The sequence below is a fragment of the Belonocnema kinseyi genome, chromosome 4, assembly GCF_010883055.1.
Source record: "Belonocnema kinseyi isolate 2016_QV_RU_SX_M_011 chromosome 4, B_treatae_v1, whole genome shotgun sequence".
In the NCBI taxonomy this organism is placed as follows: Eukaryota; Metazoa; Arthropoda; class Insecta; order Hymenoptera; family Cynipidae; genus Belonocnema; species Belonocnema kinseyi.
In genome coordinates, this window is record NC_046660.1 from 122108505 (window position 1) to 122123072 (window position 14568).

Sequence of the window (14568 nt, forward strand, 5' to 3'; positions counted from 1 at the left end):
TTCAATAAAGTACCTTTTGTAAAAGGCACCTTATTTCATAAATCCTCGTTAAAATATATTACTACGTATAGTTAAGATTAGAGTCGAAATAAGATGCGTCGTGCAATTAGAGACGCTTGTATTAGCAAATAGCGTTGAGAGCGCGAGCCTTCTGGGACTCTGTACCAGAAAGCTACTAGCAATATCACGCAAGCGTAATAGCGCTACATTACCGCCGACAGTTCGCGAGTTCGCGCCATTCTCGATTGCACCTGTAAGCATCGTATTTTTTCCATTCGTGTGATTTATATTTTATATTATAATCAAATTCCAACCTAAAAGCTTTAATCTTCAAATTCTCCTAAAACCCACTTTTATAACTTTTATAACTGTTACAGTGCGATACCTCCACGCTAAATCTTTATTTTCCCGCAACAGAATATGTTTTTTCTATAAACTGTTTTTTTATTCTTATTCAGTCTCCTCATATTTCGAGAGCAAGTTTTCATGATGATTTAAAATTGAAAAATAAATTTGCAGTCGTTCTTTGAAAATGATTCTCAATACCCCCGACATTTAAAACGGCAAATTCTTTAATGATTAACTTGGAAGTGGTTAACTTTTTCTCGTCAAACTCATTTTCTCCCAATTAAGCAACTTAATATCTAAGGAGTAAGTTGTTTTTGTCTCTTTGTGATTGTAAACTTCTATGTTTTATTTATCGGAACTGGATAATTTTGTTTGATCATACTTTTTTGGTTTTAATTCAGAAACACTTCAGCTCGGGAGTAACTTTTGTCTTCAAATATTGTTCCAGGAATGGAATAAGAAACTTTTAATTAACATCGTTTACTTTACTTACCTATTTTTGCAATTTATTATACTATTAAACTATTTATTATATCACATAATGTGCATTCTTTTAATTTTTTAAAATGTATAAATACTAGTTGTTAACAATATTTTATAACATTCTCATCATTTTAATATTTTCATTTTTAAGATTTATTTTTTGTAATTTCAGCTAGCATTCGATTCAATATTCAAATTCAACTTTAAAGTTAGGATATTAATTTTAGGTTTAAGTATTTAGATTCTTTTGCATCAAACAAACTTTTGCTTCGGAAGGTACGGAATATGAATACCGTCTTCACCTGGATGATAGTTTTTTTTCAATCAGCCTAGTTAAAACATTTTTAATTCCCGCGATTTAAAAATAAACAATAAAATAAAAGTGTAGACAGCGATCATTAAAATGCAACCTTTCGACTATGAAGCCAAAGCGCTAGTGCCTCAGCTAACGGTCTATTTAAATTATATTTCGCCAAACTCTATATGGCTTGCGGCGGATATTTCAAAGTCGATAGTCTCGAAAATGCCGAAAAATTGCATATTACTGCTTTGACAAATTAATACTCAGGTAATAAGATTGCATTACAAAAATTACGAACCGGAACCCAGGTTGACAATTGACGGTCTCCCCTCGTTAGTTATATTGAACAAATATTCAACCATTTAAGTTATATGAACATTTAATATAAACAAATACTATTTAATCTGAGGGTTTAATGGCATTTCCGCTTCCGTTTTGTGGAAAATGGTATAATTTAACTAAGAATCACGCAAGAGAATTTAATTGATGCTTTACTTGCAAAATAAACTGTTGTTTTTATGAACAAAATCACTAAAAATAAATTAATTTATAATAATTGTTTACAAAAATAATAGATATTTAAAACAGGAAGACATACATTCCAGAAAGTTTGACTGCTTGATTTTTTTTAATTCTCTGATTTTTTTTTCATTAAATGATAGATTTTAGTCAATGTTAGTTTCTTTTTTATTTAAAACTATGCTGCATGTGTCTAACAATAATTGTACGTGAATCAAAATGTTTCACCCATAAAGATGGTCATAAACCTGTCAGTAGAGTGCGTCAAATTCAATAATAAAAAAAAAACAATGTTTTGTTTTAATGTCAACTTAAGAAGGCTTTTAACATTATTATATTTAAAAAATTATTAACGAATACGCTGGGACCCCGCTTTACCGCTTGAGGCAAATTTGAGTTCCCTGAACCGCTGTTTTTCTCCTTCTTGATTGTGGTTTCTTATTGTGCCAAACCATACGCTTCGCAACTCCTCTGGCCTCTTTTTTGCACCCTTTAACCACCCAATCCGGTATATCAGGTTCCGGTAAAAGGGGGTTCCAGTGTATCTCCTGCAGCTTGAAAAACAACAATTAAAAATTGTTTTTCAAATCATAAATTGAAAATTAACAATTTCTCAATTTTTATTTAATTTTTCTTAAAAGCTAACTTTTTTGCGTTTGTATAAGAACATTTTTTTGTAAGACCAACCGTAACAGATATAAAAAATATTTAAAAAAGTTTCCTGTTTTCAGCACCTTTATTAAATAATATTTAATTACTACAATAATTACAGTTAATTACTGCACCATTACTAAAAAATATCAAAAAATGAGCAAAATCGATGAGCTGATTTTTTCATTTGACATAGAACCCCCTAGGAGAACTTCTAGAAGGGCTCAAGTTAAATGTTGACCTTTTACTTCAAAGTGATTATATTTAAAAAAATGTTTTGCCGCCTGTATTGAACAAGGTTCAAACTTTACTTTGAACCTAGCTAGAAGTTACTAGTACATCAGGTTCGCATACTATGTTGTTTTTAAAAAATAGCAAAAAATTCTAAATTTCTCAAAAATCTGATGTGATAAAACAAATTTGGATTTAATGTATCATCATTTTGATCTTAAAAAAATATTTGGGAGACATTTATTTCTGGGATATCTCACAAGTAATTTAGACCGGAATAAAAATTATTGTTTGACGTATTTTTTTGTTTGTATTTCAAATTCTAAATTGTAATCAGTCAAAATTCAGAATTTTTCTATCTTTCGTTTATTGGTCATCCTAATTTCACATATCAGAAGACTTAGAATTCCGAGTGGGGATCCCCGTAAAAATGTTAGAGGCTTTATTGCAACCTACAGCACAAGCACACCGCATAAGCGAGCGCGTACCAACCGCTTGAAGCCCCCTCGCAGCGACATCGACAAAACCATCCTCGCTAGTGAATTCCAACTCGCCTGCGTCGCGAATATGGGCATAGCAATAGTAGGGAACGAGCCGCATGCTGCCAAACTATGGCGACGGGATTGATACAAAGTTTCAAGAGGAAGTATGCCATGTTGGTCTGCAAAAGCATGGGGTAAGTGAGAGAATAAGAACAGTCTGCTCTTTCTTCCGCAATACAGATTTAGCACACCAAGATGGCAGACCGCACCACTCGTTGCAGAAACCCTGCTACGACATGCCTAGTCTCCTCCTATTCCTATGTCCATGGTTACAAATTATGAAAGTAATTTCTCTCCACATGACGAGCTATCTAATCCGCTACATATTTCTGAATGTGACAAAATTGTATGCGAATATATTTAAACAACCAGCACTGACAACTTTAAGAAGATTACTCACACAGAAATAACCAAGCAAATTAAAACTACGAAAGATGATTTTTAAAATGATAATGCGTCCGTCCCTAACTCGATCTCAAATCTCGTTCTTAAAAAACTTCTTATTTCATAACTCGCCCCCTTGCCATTATCGTAAATGCCTGTATACAACTAAGCTTGGAAAGTAGCTCATATCACAGTTTTTCAGAAAAAGGTAAATACCTATACCATCTAATCAGCTATTGGCCCATTAGTCTTCCAAATACTTTGCAAAAAGTCTTTGAAAAAATAATACTCACGTGAACCATCCCCTTCAGGAAAAAAGCATACTCAAACAACACGGCTTTGGAAAAGGTCATCTACCCAGCATATGATGCTCAAACTCACCGGAGCCACTACCTTAAATTTCAATCGAAGAAAGAATACCGGAGTTGTTTTCCTCGATGCAAAAAAAAAGCTTTCGAAAAAGCCTTTGGGCTGTCATTCAAGGCAGCATTCTAGGACCAATATTCTATATTACATACTATAATATTCTATATTACATACGTAAATGATATCCCTGAGGCCCCCGAAGTATTAATTGAATTGTATGCAGATAAAGCTGCATTTTATAATTAAATTAAATTAATAAATTCTCGCATGTAAATCGTATAATTAAAGGCAATTCCTTTCCGAAACCAGAATATGGAATCCTAATCTACAAAATGTTTATCCGTTCCACTATAACATATGTCTGTACAATTTAGGAAAGTGGGTTAAACAGCAACATCAATCATATTGAGATCATGCAAAAGAATTTTCTCAGACGTATCACCAAACCCACTAGATATGCCAAGAATTCTGTCATTCACAGAGAATTTCAACTGTCATAAATTTCAGAGTATACCAAAGAAACTGGCACTAAATTTCGTGAACGTGCATCATTATCACCTTTTGGACATATTTACTCTCTAGGGAAATATAATTTTGATGCTCTTCGCAAACACACGATGCCAAAAGACTTCCTCGTAAAGCAAGTCACCCAGGTCGGGAACGGGGAGTCAAAGCAACGCAGAGACCCATCTCGACGTCGCGCCGACCTGCCACTCCTAATCTACGTACAACCTTCATTTTCGACCCCTCTACTGCCTTTCTTCTATTCTTCTTTACTTTTCTTATATCAAATAATTACTGACATTTGGTACTTTTTGTCCGCTTGGGGACGTTTTCCCCACACACATAAACGTCACTTTAACTTCCAGTCATGCCAAATTTCTCTCAGATTTTATGATAATGCCTAAACGGGTAACGTAATTCCCACCGTTTAAAATTACCTTTTAATGTAAATAGTATTAAAAATAAACCTTCCACTTTAGTTTTAAAAATCGTTTCGTTTTTCCTTTTGTGATTTCGAAAATTGGATTAGATTATGGCAAAAAAGCAGTTTTGTACATTTAAAACAGGGGAACGATTTTTACTTCTAAATTTTTTTGTATCTCGCATAGTTTTCAAGAAACATAAAATTCTTCATTTGCAAAAAGAAAAAAATAATTTTTCTCAAAAATTACTCTAACGATTATTTTTATGTTAGTTTTAAAATACTCAAGGGCAACCCTGAAATAGCAACGAGGAGAAAAGTGGAAGTGCAAGAACCTTCAGGTTGAACTTAATCGTGGCTCACCGTTCTAATTTTGTCTTTTCTTAAAGTATTTCTTTCATTCTTTTAAAGGTTGGATTTGGATTCAGCGTACTCCCTTTAGTAAATAACCATCCTTAGCAATGTAATGAACGGATAGATGTACACTGCTGCTCAAAAGTTTTAGAACAGCTTTTTTATGACTGATAAGGTTTTCTTAATTGCAATTATGTTAAAGCTGACATTTTTTCTCTCTAAATGATTGAATGCTCTCAAAAGTCTGTACAAAATGAGCCCAGGATGAAGCCAATTTGTCTATTTTTTAAGAAGATATTGCAAAATAGTGTAAATTTCAATGGCCTCTTTCATTTTTAATAACTTCCGTAATAATCAATATTTTTTAGTGTTCTTGGACTCATTTTATAGCTAGTTCTTGCACTGTGCTAGGATTTTTTTTTAAATTTACTCTCATAAGATGTTACGATACTGTGGAATAATAGCTTAAAAATAAGCCTAAGAATATAAAAAAATTGAATACTAGGGAAGTTAATAAAAATTTAACCGGAATGCGCCCACAGTACCATATATGGTATGCTTCACACGTAAAACGAAAATCGCGTTTGCTGCCGTTCTTTGAGCTTAAAACCCATGTGCGACCGCCTTATATCATCGACGTAACATGCCAAGGTGCCCTCCAGTCTCGGCTGCGTTGATTTGGTGACTTTAGAAGTCAGGTAACAACTCCTTAACGTTTCATAACGATATCTTAAACAAAATTCGGCGGATTCGGGTTAAGAAAACATTGAAATTGAAACTATTTTTGAAATATCTACTTAAAAATAGACAAATTGGCATCATACTGGGCTCATTTTGTACATAATTTTGAGAACATTCAACCCTTTAGAGAAAACAAATTTCAGCTCTGACATAATTGAAATTAAGTATACTTTATCAATCATCAAAAAAGAGGTATCCGGAAACTTTTGACCAGCAGTGTTTGGGCGTATGTTTAGGAATTAATTAGGTCGCAGCAAATACTGTTGTTAAGTTTCAGGTTTCAAGTTGCCAGTAAAGAACGAATAGATATTTAATAAAAAAATGCTTACCGCTGGCTGTGGAATGCCCTGTGGCATGTAAAATAGGCACTTCCAGACTTTCCCATCGTGGACTTGAGCTGTCTATTGGTTCACTGGTATACGAAGGAGAGGACATGCATGTTCTATGGATAGTATAATAGAACCAACATGTTTTGCACTTCTCACGTTTCTTCAAATTATGTCCGATTACTTGAATCAGACTCCGAAAGCGCAGCTGAATAAAAAATTATATCAAATTTTGATTATATACTTATATTTAATATACAAGCTCATTTTTCGGCTGTAAACATACACATTTATAATTTAAACATAATAATGATAATCATTTTAATTATAAAGCATCTAGAGAGGACTGTCGTCACCTCCAACGCTCGCGGCCGCTATTTAAGTATAACAGCGGTAAAGGACGAACTCCAAACTACACCATTCCCCTAGTTTTGTTCCTACAGCATCATCGCAAAAGATTTCAAACATCGTATTAAATTGGCTTGTAACATTCTCATCTTATCAATCACAAGATTTAGTCCGTCTTTAAGATAAAAAACCCAGTTCACTCAAGAAAGTTACAAAAAATATATAAAAAAATAAATAAAAAGAAAATACTAAGATATAAATAATAATAAGATAAAAAAGACTAGATAAATGCAGAACAGTGCACTTAACTAGAAGCTAATAAGGGGCCGCAGAGCTAGATCATCAACACGAGAAAGACATCGAGACAATGGCGGAGAGCGAGTCATATAAATACCTGGATATTCTCGAATCTAACAATAAGGGTATTCACGTACCCCTGTGGGCTCATCAAATCCTCGAACGCCTACATTCAAAGATTTAACAGAGCCATCCCCGTAAAAATGACGAAGCGCGAAATGGACCACAGTAATTCGGTGATTGAAAAGATACTTCTAACACGACATGAAGGGGATAGAGGCGTTGTAGATGTCAAGAAACTCTGTAAGTTACAGGTTATACAGTTGCTTATCTCTATTGCCATGAGCGCCTCACAGAGCCGTATTTAGGACGTTACATCTGTAAAGAATATTCTCCGGAGCAAGATACAGACGTTTCATTCAGCAGATTTGGTCTATGGAATTTTTGGCGAGGAACAAATTATCTGCAACGAACATGCGTGCCGTCCCGAGATTACTCTATTCATTCATCACAGCAGGATTATTACGGCTTATTCTTTTTAAAATGGTCAGGAAGCACAAAGAAATGGGCAATGGGGCTTTTATGTACAAAGCAGCGCAGGAGGCCGCTGAAACAATCGGCCTTGAATTCAATATCAGGGTTGAGCCAAATGCATCAAATCTTATCTATCTCGAGTACTCACTCTTAACAGTCCGGATTAAGAAAGCGCAGGAGAAAACCTTCCATGAACAGCTACTCGACAAGAAGAAACATGGTATCTTCCACAGAAATGTGGAGGATGACTCGATGTCGTGAGCTAGCGTTTGCTTTATTACCATCTCTAGTACTCTTAAGGCATGAGTCCTAATACCGCTCCGCTAAACGATTCCAGCGAAAATGAGTCCAGTTACTGTCAACCACCCGCCAAAACCAGAGGAGGTCGAAGTATTTTGCAGAGTCTACGAAGTGCAGCATAGACTGGACGAAGACTCAGAAAATATAAATAGCTTCAAGGAGCTGTGTGATGCCCTCATAACACCTGATGAAGAATGCCCACCCATCACTACCGAGGAGATGAAAAAAATATTAAGAGGGATGAAGAACTATTCCGCACCGGGACCAGATTGTATCAAAACCTTCTGGAGGAAGAAGTTTCCTTCAACCCATCAGCATTTGGCCCGTATTTTCACCTCATATATAAACTCGGAAGAGCCGATTCCGGAGTGGTTGGTGGAAGGGCGGACAATACTCCTACCGAAAATAGGAAACTTAGCTAACCCAAAGAATAACAGGCCAATCATTTGTCTGAACACACTGTATAAGATATTCACACCTATCCTAAATGACAGGATTGTTCGGGCAATTGAACCTGTGTGGCAAGAAATATATGAACAACGAGGCTCAAAGAAAGGCATAGCGGGATGTCGGAAGAACCTGCTCATCGATAGATGTATCTGCAAAAATGAAGTATTCTACCAGCGTGACCTATCGATGGCCTGGATTTATTATCGGAAAGCTTTCGATTCGACCTCCCATAGACTTATCATCTGTCTTTTGGAAAGCTTAAAGGTTCATCCGCAAATAAAGCTTAAAGCTTAAAGGAAAGCTTAAAGGTTCATCCGGAATATTGAGTCTTGAATGTCTTCACATCAGAATTATTCTGGGTACAGCACATAAAGTCGCAAATGGAAGAGGCCCTCTTCTTAAAATTGTCAGGAATCACGAAGAAGTGTATCAGTCAATGTCGTGTGAGCTAACGTTTGCTTTCCTCAAATCACCCGGATTGAAGTCTGGTACGTAGGGTCTCATTTTGGCATGCCAAAACGGTGTCAATGCGGCACTAAGAGTGCTTTATTACCATCTCTGTCACTCTTATAGTATTAACCTTAATATCACTCCTCTAAATGCTCCTAGGGAAATCGAGTCAATTGTCGAGAATGGAAAGTGCCCCATATACTGGAACTTTATATTCCTGACAATTGTTTCTGTTGCACACTCGAGCCCAGATATGATTCATCTTGACTTCGAGAAGCGAAACATGTTCGTTATCGAATTTTCGGTACCAGCTGACAAAAACATCATAACCAAGAAGAATGAAAAGAAAGAGAGGTATCGAGACCATATAAGGGAGTTTCAACGATTTTACCCGGAATATTATGTTAAACTAATCGTTCTTATCATCGGCGCTCTTGGAAGTGCCAAGCTTTCACTCGTTAATAGCCCGAAAAGCATCCCTGCGTGTCAACAATATGCTAAAACACTTGCGGGAAAAATGCAGATGCAAAAATGCAAAAATGTCCTTAGATTACTCCGTGTTCTCAGGGTGCACGAAATTTTTGCCGGATCGTCGTATTGATTCCGTTACAGACTGTAAACACCTATCTCACGGTCGTGAGACGTGGTTGTGGCTGAAATTTTACCGCGATTTCGCCGGAAGCGGGTGTTAATCTGAAACACTGCACTCGATCCCAGCGAAGTCGCGGTAAAATTTCCGCCGCAACCACGTCTCACTACCGTGAGATAGGTGGTTACAGTCTGTAAAGGAATCAATACGACGATCCAGCAAAAGCCTCGTGCACCCTAAGAACACGGAGAGACCCAAGAACAACCGCCTTCTGCACTTTTCCCGCAAGTGTTCTAGCATATTGTTGACATGCAGGGATGCTTTTCAGGATATTAACCAGTGAAAGCTTGACATCTTCAAGAACGCCGATGATAAGGACGATTAGTTTAAGATAATATTCCAAGTGCAATCGTCGCAACTCCCTCTCTTTCTATTCATTCTCCTTTGCTTTGATGTTTTTGTCAGCTGGTAAAGAAAATTCGATAATGAACATGGTTCGCTTCTCGAAGTCAAGAAGAACCATGTCAGGCTTCGAGTGTGCAACAGAAAAAACTGAGCACATGGATCAAATAAGGGCACTAAGGGTATTGTCTACTTTCCAAACCGAGGCCAAATTAAAAAAAAAACGTGAAACAAAAAATACTGTGACGCTCAGCTCAATAAAGCGCATATTTTTTGTTGTATTAATTTTCTTCCCTGATAATTTGTTTATTCACTGTAAAATGAACAATAGGTTTTTTCATAGCTTCGAAAATCAATGCCGTTTGGAACTAAAATTGCTGAAACTCAACTCATATTCAACCGATTCTGTTGAAATTTGGTTTGTGAATTCCCATGACGCTACACTCGGCACCGAAATCATAGAATTTTCGAAAAATATGATATTATTATTTATTAATTTATCAGCAGCGGCTGGAAATCAATCAATTTTTTTCGACATGAGAGTATGTTTTTTCATATTGAAGCTAGGAAAAACTTCCAGCGGAGGAGTTGATGAGGATCATTTGCAAAAGTTTTTGGGAAAAAGTGATGTTGGTTGGAAAAATACTTCATGAGATAGAAACGTTTTACTGAGAGTGCGGAACCTTAGAATGACAAACCATGTAGAGAGCCCGGCGATGTTTTCAGAATTATGTAAACACAGTGGCCCAATACCTTTTCACACGTACATAAAGAATATAAAGGATAAAATTCGTAAACGTTTCTTTTCAAGGCCTGTTATCTACCTTATTTTATAGTACAAATAGTACACTTACTTTGTATATAAAAAGATCTTTTCTTAAATTAACCTTTTAAGAAACAGTTCAGAAACACAATGTGGCCCAAAACTTTCGCACACTCCGTAAGAAGCGATATTCTTTTGTTTCTTCAAATAGATATATGTTCGAACATATGTCTAAAAATATTAGTCAGCAAACCTTTCAACTTGTTGGATACATCTCAGCGTTCGCGAATAATGCGTTCACGTGAATTTAGTTCAGTTTTTCGAGTTTTGTAATAAAAATTATTGATTGCTTATCGTGAGAGAATGACAAATCAGTCAAGATGAGCTAAAACTCCCGGAAAAAAGTAAACGGAAACGAGGCAATTAAAAAAAAAAATTTATATGTAATGGTTGATCATTCTATATAGGATAACGAGTACATTTCGCGTTAGGAAACAGTAAGCGAAGTTACATGTACTTTTTTTTGAAGGTGAGTTAAACGATGCAATTACGATGCAATTAAACGTGAATACGGTCTTTATCATTACGAAAAAATTTATTTGTTTTCGGATAGTTGTGGTGGTCAAAATAAGAACTATTTGATACTAAGTTTCCTATCATTATTATCTCAAAAATTGGAAACTGAAATTGAACACATATATCCAATCCGGGGTCATTCTTATTGCTCTTGTGATCGCAATTATGGGATGTAAGGAAAGAAAAATAAGCAAATAGAAACAATAGAAACTTATTAAAAAGTCTGACTACGAGGTAAATGATTTTGAGGTCCTTATATCTAAAAAAGTGACTACTCCTAAAAACATCCGCATCAAGGAAGCTAAAAAAATTTTGTAGTTCCCAAACAGCCATGTTGATGTATTTTACGATTATGGACGTGAATCAGTTAATTTCAAAATAGATTCAGACATAGAATTTGACGATTTACTGAAAACAGAAGTTGCGAGTTCCATTGGTATAAGTCCAGCAGAAATCACTGATGTCAGGTCTTATATTGCATAATCTGCGACGCTCTTTGAATTTCGGAATGTCATAAGTTGTAATATGTCTAAGGTTAAAAGTTGAAAAAGATAAGTGTCAGTGGTTTTGTAACTGATGAAACTTAACAATTTCATTGTAAATGCTCTAAATAAATTTTTTAACCATCATCGTTCAATTGCATGCAAAGTAAATATATTTTTTTTAATACGGGCACGAGAACGACGGGCGCGCGAGCGAATTTGTTAAGCGCATACGTCGAAGCGCGTTCCGCGCTCTCAGTAAAGCGTTTCCATCTCATCAAGTATTGCTCTAACCAAAATCACTATTTCCCAAAAACTTTTTCAAACGATCCTCACCGACTCCTCCGCTGGAATTTTTTCCTAGCTTCAATAGGAAAAAACTTCCTTGCATGTCGAAAAAAAAACTGATTGATTTGCAACCGAGGTTCTGGTGGAGGTTCTGGTTTTTTTTACCGGGGTTCTGGTGGTTCGGAACTTACCTTAAGCTGTAGGTCCACCCATCGTGTACTTGACTGCAACCCAGTTCGTCAATAATGGGGTAAAAACCAGGATTTTTTCAATATATCTGGGTAGACTGCTCTCATCAGAACACTTAATTGTATTATAAAAATGCGTCCGTGACTGATGATATATACCGGAACAGCTCCGTGCAAAAATGATCAAATAAAAAAAAAATCCAACTCTAGCCAAAAATGCCTTCGACATGTTGGGCAGTATAAGCCTGTGACAACATTTCAACAAAAAAATGTTTTTTAAAATAATAATAATAATAATATCATATTTTTCGAAAATTCTATGATTTTGGTGCAGAGTATAGCGTCATGGGAATTGACAACCCAAATTTGAACAAAATCGGTTGAATATTAGTTGAGTTTCAGCAATTTTAGTTTTAAACGGCATTGATTTTCGAAGGTATGAAAAAACCTATTGTTCATTTTCCAGTAAATAAACAAATTATCAGGGAACAAAATTAATACAACATAAAAGATGCACTTTATTGAGCTGAACATCACAGTATTTTTTGTTTAACGTTTTTTTTTTTTTTTTAAACATTTTTCGACAATTGACTCGTTTTCCCTAGAAGCATTTAGAGGAGCGATATTAAGGTTAATGCCGTAAGAGTGACAGAGATTGTAATCGAGCACTCTTAGTACCGCATTGTGCCTCTGGATGTAGGATGTTCCCGCATGAGTTGGACAACTAGATAGTATGTGTACCACATGCTCGGGGTGTGCATAGCACGCCCTGCAGCTATCGTCGGCAATGTTTTGGCTTAAAATGGGGCGACGGTATTATAAGGTGGAAATTACATCGTCTTCACATGCCAAAATGAAACCCTCCATGCCAGATTTCAATCCGGGTGATTTAAGGAAAGCAAAAGTTAGCTCACACGACATTGTCCGCGACTACCTATTCATTTTTGTAACCATAGTAAGCAGAAACCCTTGGTGTAGAACCATCTATCCGCAACCAGGAGTGGTTCCGAAGTAAGTAACCCCCAAGCGGAGGTGTGAAAATCGTGGCGAAAGCTGAATCAAACCTGGGTGAGGTGTCTGGAACGGTGACACTGGGATACCGGGCGACCTCTCAGAGTACGCAGCCTTATCCTTGCATGTGGGGCTCTACAATAATGGAAGAACCTCTTTCCCTAACTTCTCGTGGGAACAATAATGACAACAATAAACATAGTTGTAGTAACTGCGGTTCAAAACAATAGAACGCACAGGGCTTCCGACAATGGGTCGGCCAACAATGCCGACCACTCGAGAGCTGGAGAAGCGAATGAAGATGGATTCATTGCGATGGATCGACGGAATCTCGGGACCTTTAGGTGGACGGAGCGACTAAAGCGCGACTTGCTAGAGTGTTGCGATACGAGTTTGGCCCCTAAACGGGTTTACATGGCATGATTGCATGATCTATGGTGCGAGAAACACCCGGAGCTATCGCACTTTTCGCATCAACGTCTGCAAAACCATGCCGAAATACTCCAAAAAGGAGCTATGTAAGCGGAACGCCCACTCTACCACAGCCAGAACAAGCCGGCAACAGGAAAAGAGAGGCGACATTAAGACCAACCGCGGGCAGGCATCCGATAGAGGAAGAGCGATGCTTTGTGATCCGGAGAAACATCAACACCCAGGTTTCTCTCAAACCTAAAGATCTGACTGAAATGGATGATGAGTGTTTATGGCGAGTGTAAGAAACGGTCGAGTCGAAACTATTCTATTAGAAATTCGAAATACAAGTTGGCACTAAAGGGAGTGACAGAATACGGCAAGCCATAAAATCATTAATAACTTATTACTTTTGAAAATTCATAAATTCCGATATTGGAAAAGGAAACTTGAATATCCAAAACCCAAAAGAAAATGGAAGTTTGAAGCCATAAAAAGCGTGATATGGATAGTTAGAACAAAAAAAGATATGAAAAAAGATAGATCGACAAAAAGTGTGCACCAAAGTGTCTCCAAATTTATCATGAATTACTTTTTGATAGGGTAAGTTGTTTGTGTTTCATTGATAAAAAACAACATTCAAAATAAAGAAATTTAAATTTGTGTACAAATGATACAAGCTGCGAGAATAAATAAGACGGAATTCATTCAATCAAAAAATATAAATAAGTATGTTTCAGTTTCCATGCATATTATGAATTGCAATGATGATCCATTGACCTTTGATTTTAAAAGGTCTGTGCACGGAGTACACGTAGGTCAAAGGCCCTAGGCGTACTAAAACTCTCGAGCGAAGCTCTTTTAACAAAAGAGAATTTACAATCACCAAAATACAGTAGTGGATGTTTGGAGTTTTAATTTTAAAAGGTTTTTGAAATTCTTCGAAATCATAGAATATCAAATTGAAAGACTTAATTGTTGCAGAATTTTCAATTTAAAGGATTTATAATTAAATGGTTTTGAATTGAAAGCCTCCAGATTAAACTCAAATGAATGAAAAAATATGAAAAATACCTATCAAATTCAACCATTCAAAATGAGAAGGTTTTAGAATGAGGTACTTCCGTTCGGTCAATGTTCGGTTCTAAGTTTTTTTAATTACACCATTAAGCCATTTCCCTTTCGGGTTAGGCGTGACTCACTCGCTAGGGGAAAGGAGTAGTGTGTGGAAGGGATAGAGATTTTTCAGATTGATCCAGAATTCTCGTGCTATTTAAGTAAATAACACGTTCGTTCCGCAACACTGCT

General features: G+C 36.3%; 1 protein-coding gene across 14 annotated transcripts in view; it reads right to left on the bottom strand.

Annotated features, from left to right (window-relative positions):
• Positions 1 to 14568, bottom strand: part of LOC117171546 (UV radiation resistance-associated gene protein) — a 149875-nt gene that overhangs the window by 117522 nt on the left and 17785 nt on the right. For all 14 annotated transcript variants that reach the window (XR_004466898.1, XR_004466897.1, XR_004466900.1 and 11 more), the window contains exon 2: positions 6175 to 6379. Coding sequence is in view for 10 of the 14 variants with exons in the window: in XM_033358954.1 (XP_033214845.1) it covers positions 6175 to 6379 (205 nt within the window). In the remaining 4 variants the exon portion in view is untranslated. The remainder of the gene's footprint in view (positions 1 to 6174; positions 6380 to 14568) is intronic.